Raw genomic sequence first — 17,933 nt, forward strand, 5'->3', positions numbered from 1 at the left:
ATGGTAGCCATGATGAGAAGAGCCCATGGTCATTGTCAGGATCCTGCTTCTGTTACTTTCTCTGTGCTAAGCCTAGCGATGTATTTCAATGGCTGGCTCTCCTTCTTCATTACACTATACTATAAGTTGCCTCTCAAACAAGATAGGACGGGTTACTATGAATATGTTGGTTTCTGTCCATGAACTCTTGGTTATGGAGTGCAGGTTTCCACACTCGGTAATCATCTACACATTACTTTTATCATCCACAATCTTCTGGTGATCTGTCTCTATGGTTTCCCAGGGATGTTGACATCACAAAGAGGTTGGACTACTCATCTGGAATAGCCGTTCTCGGATTCTCACTCATCGTATACATCCTAAGAACCTTTGATGTTCGGGTGGAGGCTACAAGAGTCATGGTATCCGCTCCAGTACTAGCTTTAGTCACCACCCACGTACTGTACATTAACTTCTACAAACTTTACTATGGTATACAGATCCCCTATCTGAAACCAGTTCCATTTTTTTTCTCCACATTCTCTATGAGTTCAATGTTGTTTACAGGTTGGAACATGATTGTGTGTGTGCCATGGGAGTCGCTCAGCTTTTCCTATGGGCAAGATGGGCAGCTGTTTCTAGGCATCCTTCTAATTGGAAACTGTGTGTGGTTGTGATAGCTTCAGGTTTAGCTATGCTTTTAGAGATATATGACTTCCCTCCGTATGGAGGCTACTTCGATGCTCACTCTATTTGGCACCTCGCCACAGTTCCTCTAACCATTCTCTGGTGGAGCTTTATTAGAGACGATGCTGAGTTCAGAACTTCCAGTCTTCTCAAGAAATCTAAGAAAAAAACGAAGTAAGTTTACTTACAGATGCAGAGGTTTCTTGAGCTTTTTCAATGTTTTTTATTCAGAGATTTGACTTGGCCTTGTTTTTGGTCAATTGGGTCTTAAGACTTTTGTCAATCTTTTTGGAGTCTTAAGACTTTTGTTAATATTACGAGAAAATCTTGTGATCTATATATGATTGTGTTAATAAAATTTGATTTTACATAAATTGTGTGAATTGTAGGGTTTAATTTAATTAAAAAAAATTAGCTTTAGTGACCATTCATACAAAATCTAAAGTATTTCAATAATTTCATGACACCATATTAACCATTGCGCAAAGTCACTTAAAACAATTGCAGCAAGGAACCACAAGTCGAAAGCCTTGGTCAGTTTATATACATTTACTCATGTTTGATACAATAATGTTCCATATTGAAAAAAAAATATTTTCGGAAGCGCGGGACTACGCTCCTAGATGCCTATGGCGGGGTGGACGATCATTGGGTTGAAATAATAATTGGAAACCTAGAAGCTCTCCAGACGATGAAAAATAAAACGACCTAACGGTTGAGTTAGAAGCACAGAAAGCTAATGTTCCAAGGCCCACCAAATTTCAAACCTAAACAATTTAAACCCAGTTTATTTTCTTGAAACATAAAGCTATACCAAGTTCCTTTTTTGGTCTGCGATTGAATTTTTTTTTAAAACCACAAAACCATTTTTATTAAAACCTCCGTACTAAATATTTATATAACATTATAAATATATAAATATCCTCACTTATTACTTTAATTTTACAAAAAGACTACATTTGAGAAGTTTCACATTAAAATCCGTGTAAACTAAGAAAACTATTTTATTTATGTCTTGTTATTGGTTTATATATTTTGATTGATTTAGAAATCCATGTAATATTTATAAATCCAAGTAAAATATGCAAATCTGGAGGTTTTTTTCGGATTTGAGTCTTTATATTTTTAACTAAAAAATCCATTCAAATCCATTATTAAATCAAATATATTAGCAAATCCGTACGATTGAATAACACTTGATTTGATATAGAATTTATGAATCATTAAACCAATAACACATGATTTTAATACATATTTGAAAATCATAGAACCAATAACACTAGATTTAGTTCGAATTTTCAAATCCATTAAAATACAACAACCAATAACCCTTACTTACTGTACATATACATTTAAAAATTTTAAAATCAAAATTTAAACCCTTTTACTTACACTATTTTAACCGTAACTTAACAACTACAAAAGTTCGGTTATCTTTGATCATTTTTACGCTAGAGGTCAATCAAATCAATACTAATATAAAATAAAAAAAAATAACAACGAAATGAATACTATAATTATTTTTAGATCTACCTAATCAACATGTATAACTTTCGATCCTCCATTCGTAGACAATTATAGACAACATGACAAAATTAACTTTTATCAAAAAAATAAACAATACAATTACATGCACAAAACAACACAATGCATCGACAACGTACTCAGTTCTGCGTTTGCGCGGGGGCTAAACCCCTAGTTTTATTATAATACTGGATCTGTTCAAAATCGTTTCTTGTAATATAATGATGTATTTTGTTAACTATTACGAGATTTCTCAAACCCTAGTTATTTTTAGAAGGATCCAACCATATATATGGTCAGTAGCCCAGGCGAAGCCATTTTATACGTGCAAATAATGCAGCTGTCAAACCTAATCCAAAATTTTAAAACGTATTAGATTTTATTAATAAATTTAGATTTACATCATAAGCTTATAACAGAAAATAAGAATAACTATATATAATTGATTTTTGTTTTTATTAACCTATGAATGTTAATATATTTATATTATTTTAAATTTTTGAAATAAACTAAAAAATTAATTAAACAGCACTTATATCTGTGGAAAGTAGATGCTGGATGTTTTATTTTTTTTTAATATTTTAATTGAGAATCATTTTAACATGTGAGTTATGCTAATGTTTTATCACTAGAATGATTTTTAAAATCACTATAAAAATATGGTTAAATTAGAAGAATAATTACAATACATGTCATTCATAATTTGGTCCATCCAACCATATGTTATAATCCTCATTAAACTAACTATAACAATATTAGTTCATAATCTACAAAAAAATCTTCTTCTTTAACTTATGTAATTATAACTTATTTAAATCATTAAATATATATTTTATATTTTTATTATTATTTAATATATTTTAAAGAAAACCAGATTTATTTAACAAATATTTTTATAAAATATCTCATTCCTCACAAAACACTGGTTATTACTAATATTTAATATTGTTTTAGGAATTTATTATTCCAATTTCATTATGTTTACAAAATTGTTATTTATTAGTTTTGTTGTAAATATTGAGAGACACATTCATTTTCTTCACCAACTAGTTATCAAAACGGACTACCGATAATCAATTGAAAATGATATTGTAGAGAAAATCAAAGATGATGATTTGGTAGACGATTTTTCTTTTCTTTAAGAAACAATAAAATGGTATTATTAAAATAAAAATACTAAATTAGTTTGATGTATTCATTTTTATAGCTTTAATGTGTAGTATTTGCTAACTTCTTGGCAGATTTTGCTGAACTAAAGTCTCTTCATCTATTTCAAAATTTTGTTTCAAGTTTGACCTAGGAAATCCGGATGTCAAATTTGGAACCATGAAGATCTACTTTATTAAAACAATAAAACCTAAGTGTGGAAAAACTTTTGAAATAAAACAAGTTAGGTAAACTAGTACAGTATATACTCCATGGTTTAAGGATTGGTCGAATAGGTCAATAATCTTAGGATCATCTTAATGGAGTCCTAGACCTTTGATCATGGCCGCCTTGTGTAGCAAGGTAGAATTCTGCTTTGTTCAACCATCACCTTGAGTTGATGTCGCTTGAAGCTTCCAATAGCTAAGCTCGTCCTTGTTCTTCCACTCTTCTTTGACTTTGTAGCCATCTTCAAAGGTGATTCATGACCAACTTTGTGCTCCAAACTCTTCCTCTCTCAAGCAACAACAAACAAAAACACAAGTGTAACAGTTCAACAAGGTAAGACATATCAAACCAGATTCAACTAGTTTTGGATACTTTCCTTTACATTCCTTGGAATGATGAGTAAGTTGGCCAAGTCTGGTTGCTTTGTCTCTTCACTTCCATCTCCTCGATCCATTCCTTGACTTTTTTTTCCATCAGCATTGCATCTCCACTTGATCTTCCAGATTGATTATCTTCTTTTGACTAACAAGATCCGGTTTGATCCTCCTTTGCCCATGTCAAGTCAGCCTCACCCTTTCAGTTTTTGATTGATCTCCATCAACCACCTTGTACAAAACCGTACAAGATATATATGCCAAAAATGTCAATACCAAAACCATAGCTATCCAAGAAAACAGACCATGGTAATCGAAAGAAACTCCAATGTAAAACACAAAACCAACAACACCAACCTCTCACATCAAGGGAGAGGTTTCTTAGCCTTTATCAAATCCTTGAGCCAATCTAGTGCTCCCACTGCAACATATAATTGAGATATCATCTCCTTAGAAACAATTTTCACGACCAGTGAAGCACGCCTATTTGAAAACATCACCACTAAACTTCCGCAAAGCTATTCCTCAAATCAAACGTCTGAGCCCGAAACACAAGCCAATCGGAAGGATGATTAACAGCCCCCACAAGCTCCAAATCTTCTGTTGAGAAAATAGTCTTATCAATATGATGACTACTCTCATAACATTCCATTGCCTACATGTGACTGATTGCTTTTGCTTCGTTTAAACTTTCAGTGAAACTAAAAGCCCTTTCCAAATATAAAATAGAACTTCATCATTGATAACCTCTAATATTCCACACAGCTCCCACAAACTTTTATCTCTTAGACCAAGATAAACCCTCATTACACTCTAAACTTAAAAGGGCCACCCAATCTTGTTGAAAACAAGAAGATAAACACTCATTCTCTTGTTCACATATTTAAACCATGTACTCAAAAGAAATTTAAAATATATATTATTACCAAACCATGTAGGATGACCAAACATGAAAGCACCGAGAAGATCTGCTAAGAGAAGAGAGTCTAACTAAGCATTTCTGCAAACAATAGATTGTCTAAGAATGGTCACCAAGCTGAAAATGATTGTGAATGCTACATTACATTATACCTCTCAGTTTCATCCTAGTAAAAAACACATTGTCTGGATTAGCATTTCGGTAATCAGATAAGCATTAGTTGTACTTGTAGGCTTGTACCTTACCTGATCACTTTGATGAGTTTCATCATGTAACTTTCCCACATACCATGCGTTGGCTTAAACTAACCAAACATGCACACCAAACCACAAGTACCACTACATTTAAAGCATACCAAGATCAAAACCCAAGTATTGACATTTGCATAAAGATTAGGATAGATTTCCTCATCTTAATGTACAAAGTACTTAAAAGAAACTAATGACATGCATGAAATTTGACTTAAATATATTAATATAAAACATTAATGTAAATGCGTTTAACCATTTAGAGATATCATAATAATATCATAATATATACTCAACTTTTTTAATTGGTTTCAAGATAGATAGATTTTATGTTATCATGTCCTCGTATGATTGGATATGAATACAATATTTAGATAAAATAATCAGGATTAAGTCCAGATGGCCATACAAGAACCAATTACAAAATGTAATTAAATGATAAGATAAAAACAGTGTGTTAAACTTAATTACCAAGAGCAAAAAAATCTAACAAGTCCACATGTGGATGATGCTTGGTTTATGTGCGTGATTACTACGCGTGTGTGTGTTGTGTGTGTATATATAATTCTTATCTCTCACCGTCTTCCTCATATTTCCATGTCTCTGAAACTCTCTTAAGGTCTCTGTCTCTATGTCTCTAACTCTAACCATCTTCTTCGTTAGACTTAATTAGGGTTTTGTGCACACAAATATAGATTTTGTTTTGAGATTAATAGCTTAATTGATTGTTGTTTTCTTAAATTGATTCGATCAGGACGAAATAAAGGCAAAAGGTTCGAGCGAAATGGCGACGAAGAAAAACATAGTCGATGATGTCTTATCCACTCAACAAGAAGAGGTAATTAATAAAGATCAATTCAATTAAGGATGTAATTATTTGATTTGCTATATAGTTTCATGATGTTGTGCAATATTATTCACTTTTGAATAAATCTTTACAATTCTAAAGATATAATAAAATCTGGGTATCAATGAACAAAGATTTATGAAATGTAAATCCATTATTTTGTAATATTAAGAATAGTTTTGACTACAATATCATAGTTGTTATGGAAATTAGGTCGGATTAGTAGTCAACAAGTCAAAAATATTTGTTTGGTGAATTATCAAACCTAATCGTCGGTGATTTGACGACAGCGTACACGTTTGTTTTCATGTTATGTTTACCATTCAAACAGTATTTTTGTTTTACTTTATATTCTGGTCAAAATTAAATATTAAAATATGTCTTAAAATCTTTAAACTATAGATTCTGTCAAATAGGTCAGAAACTGGAGTGTGTTTGTTGTTTTGTCTGATGGGTGATATTTCTTACAAGAACATAACCATTTTTTAATAAAAAATCTTAGATTGAGGTATTTTCATAGCATGGACGACTTTAAACGATAGACTCATAAACTCTTGAATTATCACGTGGTACGTTTTCGGACACCTGTGTTTGCATCCGGATCTTCGTCCCCAGTTTGATCCGGTCCGCATATTTCGCTTTGGTCTATTTCTTTTTTGTTTTGAAAATTATTTGTCTTTTTCTTTTTGTTTTTGAAAATGATTTGTTATCCGACTGTGACCTTCGGATTCTTGAGAATCAGTTTATGACATTGGAATTCTTTTTTAACCTATTGGTATATACCCAAACACCACTGTGGAAATTGCTTTTGGTTTAGTATTTGTCGGCAAACTATCACTATCAGTCTGATTGAATGTATTTGTTATCTCATTAGATTTTAAACGTGACAATAGATTTTAATATCTAACAAAAGAAAAAGCTATAGATTTTTAATATCAAAATTGATTGAATGTATTTGTTGTGTCCTTAGTCTGCCTCTGGTGCAAACAAATACCGTGGACTTGTGCTAAAGAAAAAACCTCTTATCTCGCAGGTGAATATCCCCAAGTAACCCACAATTTTCATATGTACATATATATTCGTGTGATTTAAGTCGTAAAGAGTTTTTTTCTAAACAATGTAGGATCCTAAACGTACTTGGTTTGATTCTGCAGACTGGGCTTTACACAAGGTTTATCAGTTTACCTAACTTGAAATCATTGATACATCTACTTTTCTTTTTGGCATGTGAAAGTAATTAAAACATATATTTATATAAATACGACACAGCAAGAAGCAAGCCCAGATAAAAGAACAATAGCGGGAATTGAGAATTTGAAACCCAAATATTTTCAGAGAACACCTAGCAAGGAACTTCCCCCTACCTTTGCATATGGACAAGAGAATCAGGTGAGAAACTATTACTGTATATGTAAGCATGATTTATATTTAAGAGTGACTGAAAAGAAATCTTTTAATTTGCAGACAGATTCGAGCGTTTAGGGTGCAACGCAAAAAGGGTTTGACGTGGAAATGGAACGTGATTCGTTTGGTGTGAGCCTACTCACCTGTTTCATGTTTCCATAAAAGCTCTTATGCAGTTGTTATGTTTTGGCTCTTGGTTATAAATGTTTATCGTTTCAATAAATGATGCAGACATTGACATTTGTTGCTGCTTCTTTATTTTCTTTCTCTTTAATATCTAAACCTTGGTGGGGGTTTAGTTTTACTTTTATTTTAAAAAAAACAAAGAAAATTATTGTCGAGCATCTCTTAATCAGTTGAAGTCAACTCTGCTTGCACTTAAACAGAAGTTCGACCCTTTTCTTAGTATCAACTGTCAAGTAAAAATATAGACATAGGATTCTGAGAAACTTTATAACTGAAAAAATCAAATCAGTTAAAACTTCAAAATATATTTGTGAAGAAATCTCTCCGATATAATGGAAAACGTTATTTTGCTCTATTATATATACTATATTATTTCTCCGCGCTACGGATAATATATTTAAATTTGTTACATTTATCATTTTTATTTGTATGTGAATTTTTGTATATTAAATTATATATAACTAATTTTTAAATTTGATTTTTTTTTTATATTTTTAGTTTGAAGTAAGTATTTCTATTATATGTAACACAATTAACTAATAAAATATGAAGAATCAAGTCCGAGATTTTAGAGTTATGTAAAAAAAATATAATTATGTATAGAACATAAATTATCTTAGTTTAAAAGATCGGAATCTCATCTCGAATAAATTCACCAAAAAGAAAAGTACTCCAATAACCTACTTAAAATATAAAACCCCCTTATAAAAAAAAATCATACTTTTTAATATTTTTTTACATGTAATAGTTGAAAACTGACAATTGAATATCGATCTAGAATATTATTTTAATATATCTAATGGTAAAATATTAATTGTAATAAACAAATTTTGAATTTTGTAATATTACATGAATTAGAAGTCTTTAAAATCTAAAATCTATTTTATTAACATAATATATTTTTATTCATTTATTATTTTGACGTTACAAAATATTGCTTTAGTTTTATTTGTATATTAATTTTTTAATAATTTAGTTTCTTTTTAAGTAATTTTAAAATTATCAAGAATATAATATATTTAAAATTATTTATTTAAATATATCCAAATAAGATGTCTCATTTTTATGTGTGTTTGCGTTGAGCATATTTAATTTGTAGTTTGTATATTTAATAACACCTTGTTGCGTGCCGTTCAATGGTTTTAATAAATGTGTTGTCATTTCATTTTTATTACTACTAACATGATTTTTTAGTGATCAGTGATAATTTATTTTTAACGTTATGTATTATATTTTATCGTATATTTTCTAACTTTTCATGCTGGCACTTTTTTTAGAATCATTTTAATTAGATAATAGGTTTAAAGGTGTAAATAAAACTGTGTATGTTGTAAATTTAGACTTTTTAGTGTAACTGAGCACTATCAATTATGAAAATTATATTATGATTTTATTTTACTAAATATTTCTTTCTTTGTATATTTTTTGTTTTATTTTGTATTTTTACAATTTTAGTGCCTTATTCTTTAATTGCAGAGAATTGATATTTCTAATTTTTGTTTCATATACCTTAAAAGTCTTCGGTTGATTTTTGTTTGTTTTCTTTCTCAAATTACAATGTACAGTTCGACCGTTTCTTTTTTTTGGATCAAACTACTAATATCATCAAATAGAAAAGCTTAAACTCCAAGAATGAAGTGAGTATTTGTGCTAGAGAAAACTGATTTAGCCACTAATATAGTGAGATATTATAATATTAGAAGATATGGAAACTCTTCTCTGTTGTCATACGCTTGATATAATTAAGTTGTTGTCAATTGAATCTATATTTGTGATAACTGCAAATACATCTTTATGTCTTCCTTACATCATCCTTAATTGGTTTACGGTTCGACCATTTCTAATATACTGAGAGTAACATAATATTAGATGTTGATTATCTCCTTCCAATTAGGAATGCACAGGATGAGAGAAATTCAAGGTGAGACCATTTTACAATTTTGTCATCATATCTATATAGAGTTAGTTTATAGATTACTCTATCTGTTTCAAAATGTAATCAGTTTTAATTAAAATCTGTAATATTTAAAAGTTATTACTTTAGAAAACTGTCATTTAATATATAAATTTAATTAATTGCAGAGTAATTTACATAATTTAATTGGTCACACAATATCCAATAAATATAAAGTTACATTGAAATATAAAAACAATTTATATAGTGAAACAAAAAATACTTTTAAACCATTATATTATAAAACAAAAAGGAATATTCAAATTATATTGAAACATTAGAATAGTAAGAATCAGAAAAGCTGAAATCTCAACATCGATCATTTACGTCGGCCATGCCTTAGACCATCTCCAATCTATTCCTCTATTTTTTTCTCCAAAATAGAGGAATTTCATAATAGAGATGGATTTGTCTCCAATGTATTTTTCTATTTTTCTCCTAAAAAAGAATATTCTTGATATATTCTTTTCTAAGTTTACTAATAATATTTTTTATTTGTGAAAGTTGAAAACTAGCCTAATTTATTTTAGTATTTTATAAAATTATGATATTATTTACACTAAATATTTCTTTACAAACTATTATGTAAATAAAAAAAAATATAATTATATTTATATAAATAATATATTTCACTAAAAAAATATTTTCGGTTATAATTTTTTAACTAAAAAGTTAAAGGATCATTTTGTAAAAACAAATAGAGGAGGTGAGATAGCAAAAATATAGTTTCTCATTGACTGATTATTTTCGCCTACGTGAACACTCTATCTGAGGCTTATATCCTCCAGTTTTAATTAAAATATGTAATATTTAAAAGTTATTACTTAGGAAACTGACATTTAATATATAAATTTAATCATTTACACAATAATTTACATAATTTAATTGACCACACAATATCCAATAAGTATAAGTTACATTGAAATATAAAAACAATTTATATAGTGAAACAAAAAATACTCTTAAACCGTTATATTATAAAGCAAATGGAATATTCAAATTATATTGAAACATTAGAATAGTAAGAATCATAAAAGCTAAATCTCAACGTCGATCATTTACGTCGGCCATGCCTTAGACCATCTCCAATGTATTCCTCTATTTTTTTCTCTAAAATAGAGGAATTTCATAATAGAGATGGATTTGTCTCCGATGTATTTTTCTATTTTCTCTCCTGAAAAAGAATATTCTTGATATATTCTTTTCTAAGTTTACAAATAATACTTGTTATTTGTGAAAGTTGAAAACCAACCCAATTTATTTTAGTATTTTATAAAATTATGATATTATTTATACTAAATATTTCTTTACAAACTATTATGTAAATAAAAAATATAATTATATTTATATAAGTAATATATTTCGCTAAAAAAATATTTTCGGTTATAATTGTTTAAGTAAAAAGTTAAAGGATCATTTTGTAAAAACAAATAGAGGAGGTGACATGGCAAAAATATAGTTTCTCATTGACCGATTATTTTCACCTACGTGGACACTCTATCTAAGGCTTATATCCTCCTTTTATTACTTGGTTGATAACCGCATATTCAGTTTTATAGAATTTTATAACAGAAAGTAGATTTTTGTTGTCCACAATAATATTCAGTTTTATAGATTGCTTTCTTTCAAAATATATTCATCATTCGCGATAAGATTCAAGTTTTATAGAATTCAGTTTTGACTTCAACTCGATTATCATTTTTGAAATAAAATTACAGAGTTGGTTTATTCAGATAAATTCCTTAAAGTTTTACCATTTAACTCAATGAAGTGGAATACTCATTTGAAATGTTGTCATAAGTAAAAATCTCTCTATTCTAATTCTCCATAAAAATAAAAATACAATCAAAAATCTTATGTATTAGTAGGAGAAACCGGAAACTATGTAATTTTAAGGTTATCCATATTTACCCTGATTCTTTGTTTTAATTTATTTTTGTGATTAATTTTGACTAAATTAATCTTGATTACAGGTAGATCTAATTAAAATTTTCTATTATTCTTTTCATGAGTTTCTTTCTTATTTTCTCAGATTTCAAGTTCATATTTAATCTTATAATTTGTGGGTTTTTTAATTAATTAATATTGTAAAAGATTTTTACCAAAAACTAATCAAAATTTTACATATAATCATAATTATGACACTTTTACCAAAATGAACGCAAACAAAGAAAACTAAAATATAACCAAACTCTCCAAAAACCATAGATTGTTTACACATTAATATAACACATATCTAACGTAAGGAATATTCAAATCTTGTATAATCTGTTAATACATTTTTCAGATTTTCTTTCTCTTCTTCAAATCTTTTATATATGTCATCTTTAGTTGGTTACCTACATATATGCTGACGACTTAGATAAAGCACTTAACCTAGTCCTAACCTTTTCATACTCGACATATCAAAAAAGCTGATCATGGTAGATAATAATCTCTAATCATGAAGCGATCTCCTTTGTGATCACACTCATGTTTATTATTTATCACTTTTGGTTTTTTGGGTAATGTTCTAAATGACGCTTCAAAACCAATGTTCCTTGGTCAGATTCAGATAATATCTTCTTAATACATTGGGTGCAATGACTCCTTTTTCTACCTTCTTTTGAAATGAGGATAAAAAACTATCCGAAGGAGGTAAATTGAGTGACAGGAGGAAAAACTCCTATGGTGGTACAATGTGAATCAATCTAAGCTAAGGATAAGCTTGAGTGAGACAAGCTTCTATTCGCAGTCCAGAAGGAACAAAGTGTGGATAAAATTGGAGGCCTTCAAGGATCAATTGAGTGTGGTAATCACTCAGAGAAGAAGATCCCAATGAGTAACAACACAACCCATCCGAAGTGCAAGAGCTAGTACAACTTCGTCACTCTGGCGAAATTTGGTGAAATACATAGAAAGTACAACTTGGTCAAACTCTGAACCAGAAGGGAAATAGTTCGACCAGCAAACTAACAAATGTTTCAACACTGTAAAGGGGAAAAATTAGTGTCCAAAAAGTATATGTTTACTACTTAGTTATCTCTTATCTAATTGGAAGGACAAGATCACATCAAAGACAAGCAAGTATATAAGAATCAAGTGGTCATGTCAAGTACCGTTCAGAACAAGTTAGTCATATATTCAAGCTTGATATTTGTGTAAACACAATTGAAGAATAGACTGGTGGAGATAGGTGATAGCTTTCATCATTATGTTGTTGCTTTATGTATAAATATGTAGCGTTTCTGCAGATATGGAGGCTATAAACAAAAAAAAAATTGGGGGTCTATCTAACTGTGGATGCATTTTAATTTTAGTTTTTTTTTTTTTTGTCAGTGACATATTAATAGTGGGTCTGATTTTAGTTCTATTTACAATGTTATTTTTTCTCTGAAAAATTATAATGAAATTTTAGAAATGGAAGCCTTTTAAAAGTGGGGGCCCGAAATTCATGCTTCATTTAGTTCTATCGAGGGACTCCCCTGTGTATGATGGTTCATTAATAAAAACTAAGAGTTCAAAACGAGTTTTTTCTCTCTAAAGTACTAGAGTTTTTCTCCACGCTTCGCGCGGATTATATATTTTGACTTGTTACAATTATATTTGTTTCCCCAAACAATTTCAAATTGACCTTTTGAATACAATATATAATTTGAATATATTTTACATGTAACTGATATAATTTTTAATGTAAATCTATTGTTTAGAAAATAAATTACATTGTTTTACCATTTTTTATTGTTTGGCTGTTTTCAAAAATAGTATTAATTTTTTTTCAATTAGAATGAATTCAAGATATGAGTTAACTGATATATATAGTATTATATAATATATTATGTAATACATAGTAGTTTTAGGTTTCGAACAGAACATGAAAAAATTGCTCTACTAACTCAAAAAGATTGCACTACTAACTCAGAAATATGAATGTTTTCTGTTTACCCAAAGCGATAAATTATTAGTCATAATTGGTGTGTAAGCAGTAAACTCAACTAATAATATCACACAAACGAATTATTGTAGTAATAAAATATAATTTCTTAATAGAAATATACTCAATTTTATTGATGTTTTTAGTATCATTTCAAAATAATCTAAAATGTATGAAATTGAATAATTTGAGATTAAATGTTAGAGACTGTTAATTAAAAAAAGATTATAAAAAGAGTGGAGAGGAATAGTATTATTTAATAAACAATCAATTAAATAAATGTATTACATGTTAGAATGACATAAGTTACATGGAACGAATATCTAAAAACTTCTAAGAACACAGAGACATGTAGAAGAAGAGACCAACCTCAACTCAGATGTCACATTATCCTTCTTAGTTTCTTCTACTTTCATTGGATCTTTTGAGCTTTAGAGTCAGACGAACTAAAAGGGTATGTATTCGACCTTTTCTTCTTATGAGTAGTTCACTTGAATATTGTCTCTTCTTAATTCTTCTCCACGACCATCTTCTTCTTCAGACTTCTCTACTCTTTGTTTCCCACTCATCTCTTGTTTTCCTTGATCTATTGATGGTATTCAGATTGCTTGACCTGGTTAGAAGTAGTTTTTTTAGTAATAATAATATTTATGCATTTTCTTTGTGCAGCCTTTATTAGTGTTAGAAATGGTGTCATTATAGATTGATTAGATACAACTATGTAAGGACCATAGTGACCAACTCCTTAAAGAAAAATGTAGAGCATGCTTGCACAAAAAAGTGGGAACGATTAATATACTAATGTTCACTCGATGCAAACGGTTTAAGGTTTTCTAAGAACACATATGTAGACAAAGTTACCTTTCGTCTGGCTTTGAAACTCTTCCACCTCTTCGCCATTAGTAGCACCTGGACTGAACACACATAAAAAAGCCTTAATTACCAAAAGAAGTTGTGCCCAGAAGAGATTAAAAAAAAGTGGAAAGGGAAGAACATCTTACCGATTTCAGAAGCATTCATTAGTTCACCATCTTGTTTGACACTTTCAGATTCATCATTTTTATTATAACCTACAATGTGGAGGAGTTTCTTGTCCAGCCTCTGAAAGTGTCGTGCAGTTCCTGAATCTCAGCAAGTGTATCCAATTATTTATTATCTGCATGCATAGAGACAGAAAATAATCTAATTTGAGATACACGTAACAGCTGTTCTCTTGCACTAAATACCAACCTGCCCTCTTCCTAGTTCCATGATTGCTTTCTGAAAAATATGCTCACTGTCTCCAGTTTCAATCTATCCACTGTCTACACACGGTAAAGGATCATCATGAACCCATTACTAATACTGATTCAAGAGATTAAACTGAGAAAAACAGATTTTTAAATCTGTGCTTGTAAACACATGCCTCTCTACCATTTCTCGGTATTCTTGCTGAATGCTATGTTCTCAAGAGTCTGCAATGAACACATTTAGAAGATTAGGATAACTTTCTCAGAGGGTTTTGCTTTCAAAATTTGTAGAACTACTACTTGGAATCAAGAGATTAGAAAAACTGTCACTTGGTTGCCTAAACTCCCTCAGATGGTTTTTTCCCAAGAATTTAAACTAACACTGGCTCAGTGGTTGCTGCTCCTACTCCGTGAAGGACGACGGGGCGGTCGGTGACAGACTGGCCATTGATTAGCTGGATAATATCTGAAATTTTGGATGCAAAATATGTCACGTGCAGAGAGGTTAGAGCCTTATTAAAGTTTCAAAGGAAAAACATGTAAAACGTAACTGAATATTAAGCTTACCATAAAGATCGCCTCTGAACCCAGAATTGGCTTCCCTAGTTCCAAGTTCTTTTTAATTGCTTACCAGACAAAACAACAAACACAAATATGAAAGAGATAGACTGGGCGTGAGTAGATGACATCTCGGGATCAGGACGCGAGGTTGTAGCAGGCCTCGCTTGGTTAAGTATACGCTTCAGCACCACTGAAAGAGCCGAATTCGAAACGGATCCAATGATTCCCCACAAGGCAGTACCATCACGCCGCAGAAGAATGATGGAAGCAAACAGAATAGACACAACCCATGTGCTCTGTCTCAATAAGAAACATATGCACAACACGAAATGAATATACTTAAAAAGAGGCATTTCATCGAACATCCTGCGTGCATCAAGGAGATTCCTTTTACTTACCAGACTATTAACGATGGCTTCAATCCCACGACCGGTTACCGTCTCGTACTGGATCTCTGGAGACCCATTGATGGAAGCTTCTTGCTCGACCGACCCAGATTGTTCGCTACCGTCTCTGCGAGCAAATTTTTGGACTAAAACGGCCATAGATCTAGCGCGGGAAACAGATAGAGGAAAACCCACGAGGGATGATCGAACGAACTATAGCTCCGATCAGTTTGAATGGCGGAGAAGGAGAGAAGACGCTGTAATGACCAAAATGAAAACAAAGTCAACGTAAGTTTCCGTCGGAAAGGTGGAAACTTTAAAGATGGAATCGTAAGGCGACGAAGAAAGGGATTGCAAATCAATAAAGAAAAGAACCTGAGAGGGCTTCTTCAATGTTAATCCATCGCTAGGTAAGATTTGTTTTGCTTAAATGACATGGCATCTAATTACATTTTGATTGGTTTGAATTTCCATGCTGATGTGGCATAGCTAAAATTTGAGTATATCTTGTTTTTAGTATTGTGATGTTTAAATAGATATCATCGTGTTATCTTCGTTCATTATTATCCATGAAAAAACAAGCCCTAAACCTAGACCGGCAAAGTAGCATCAACTTTGTTTCGAGTAGTAATCGAACTGAGAGCTGACGGATTTACACCATACCGTAAGTTAGCTACCACCATTTGGTTATCCCCTTCATATTTACTCAAACTAATTTTATGTTTATCATTTTGATTTCGTATATGGAAATTTATTTCACATGTATATAGAAAGTTATATTATGTTTATATAACCTAACAAGGAATATATAATTTACATGAAAATATGTTACTAAGAATACAAACATATTTTTGCCAACTTATCAGTCATTATATCGTTTGCGTACGGTGTAAACGAGATAAAAAAATGTATAACTTCTTAAATCTTTGAAACTCTTTCAGATGAATTGTGAATGCATCTCGTTCCGCTTGTGTGAACACCATCTTCACAAATTCCATACAATTTGTCATGAAAGAAAATTTTGTTTGATGTAGGGAAATTATACAATCCGTTTTCCAAATAAACTTCAAACTTAGTTTGCAATGGTGAAAACTGCATCATAAGTTCTTGGCTCCATCAATACACTTTCCACTCCCTCGTGGTTGTTGAATCATCTTTGTCTAGAGTATTTATAAGTCATTTTCATGAGCCAGTTATATGAAACTAGCGTCTATCTTGTGCTTAAAAATTCGAATTTGAATTTATCAAATTTGAAAAGTTTGTGGATAAACTGATATTAAATGTAGCCAACTGAGCATGTTATCTTTTGAGAATTTTGATCAGTATTAATATTATTTTGGTTGTCGCTCCTGCTTTTTTAGAAATACCATATTATCTATGAAAATCTGAATTTTAATTTTCTAACAAAATTCTCTAGAACAGATAATCATCTTTAACACTGATTTATCTCCCATGAATTATGAGAATTTTTATCAGATAACTTTATAACCGATAATTTTATATGTTTTATAATCATCTTTATCATTTGATTTAAGAGGTGGAGTTCAGAATTTTTAAAAATTAAATAAATATTAAAATTTTCAAAATATTTTTTTTAAATAGTTTTAAAAATAATTTTTGGATTCGAAATAAAAATTTAAAAAATAAAAAAAATTCGAATTCAAAAAGTATTATTCAAAAAACAAATAATTATTTTTATCTATTTATTATAATAATAAATATTTAAATATCTATAAAGTAAGGATATAATAATATTTTATCTTTTTAATAAATTTGTTTTGCTCATATTCTTACTTGGAAACTCTTTTGGTAAAAACTTGAAAAATGATCATTGGAGAGAATTGTACATAAAAAAATAACATAAAAAATAATTTTAGTAATGCCAAAAAAATAAAATAATAATTTTAGTTTTTATTTAATAAATATTTTATGCGGACGTGCATGAACTTATCAATTTGATAACAATATTAAACATGTTATAAGATAAGCAAATATTAAACATGTTATAAGATAAGCATTGAAATGATCATCCACTTCTTTACCAAACTCAAGCACTATGATCATCCACTCCTTTACCAACTCAAGCACTATGATCATCTACTCATCAAACACTATGATCACCCACTCATTTACCAAATTAAGCACCATTTTTGTTATTTTATGTATTGTTGTTCACTATAAATATCATCACTCATCTCACTCTTTTGTACACCATAAACAAGAACAAGAGTTTATAATCAAAGAACCATTACATCTTCTTCTTCTTCCTTATAATAAACTCTCTCCCTTATACTAGTGTTATTTGCTTCCTACGGGTATCAAATTCTACTCTTATTTAAATTTCTCGA

General features: G+C 30.1%; 2 protein-coding genes and 1 long non-coding RNA gene across 3 annotated transcripts; 2 read left to right on the forward strand and 1 right to left on the reverse strand.

The window, feature by feature from the left end:
• Positions 1-844, forward strand: LOC106404370 (post-GPI attachment to proteins factor 3-like). The gene is made up of 4 exons (XM_048743739.1): positions 1-151; positions 205-217; positions 284-442; positions 547-844. Exons 1-4 carry the CDS (start codon positions 1-3, stop codon positions 842-844), a joined length of 621 nt encoding a protein of 206 aa, XP_048599696.1.
• A 4,793-nt stretch (positions 845-5,637) lies between these two features.
• LOC106405159 lies at positions 5,638-7,717 on the forward strand. The gene is made up of 6 exons (XM_013845753.3): positions 5,638-5,724; positions 5,860-5,943; positions 6,923-6,985; positions 7,076-7,123; positions 7,222-7,341; positions 7,417-7,717. The coding sequence occupies exons 2-6, from the start codon at positions 5,890-5,892 to the stop codon at positions 7,432-7,434; spliced, it is 303 nt and encodes a 100-aa protein (XP_013701207.1). The 5' UTR covers positions 5,638-5,724; positions 5,860-5,889; the 3' UTR covers positions 7,435-7,717.
• Positions 7,718-10,870: 3,153 nt separating this feature from the next.
• Positions 10,871-17,695, reverse strand: LOC125580942. Its single transcript, XR_007318660.1, has 3 exons — positions 14,411-17,695; positions 14,271-14,323; positions 10,871-14,022 (listed from the first exon to the last, which is right to left on the reverse strand). It is a non-coding gene; the product is annotated as an uncharacterized LOC125580942 (long non-coding RNA).
• Between the last annotated feature and the right edge of the window lie 238 nt (positions 17,696-17,933).

The sequence above is a fragment of the Brassica napus genome, chromosome C1, assembly GCF_020379485.1.
Source record: "Brassica napus cultivar Da-Ae chromosome C1, Da-Ae, whole genome shotgun sequence".
In the NCBI taxonomy this organism is placed as follows: Eukaryota; Viridiplantae; Streptophyta; class Magnoliopsida; order Brassicales; family Brassicaceae; genus Brassica; species Brassica napus.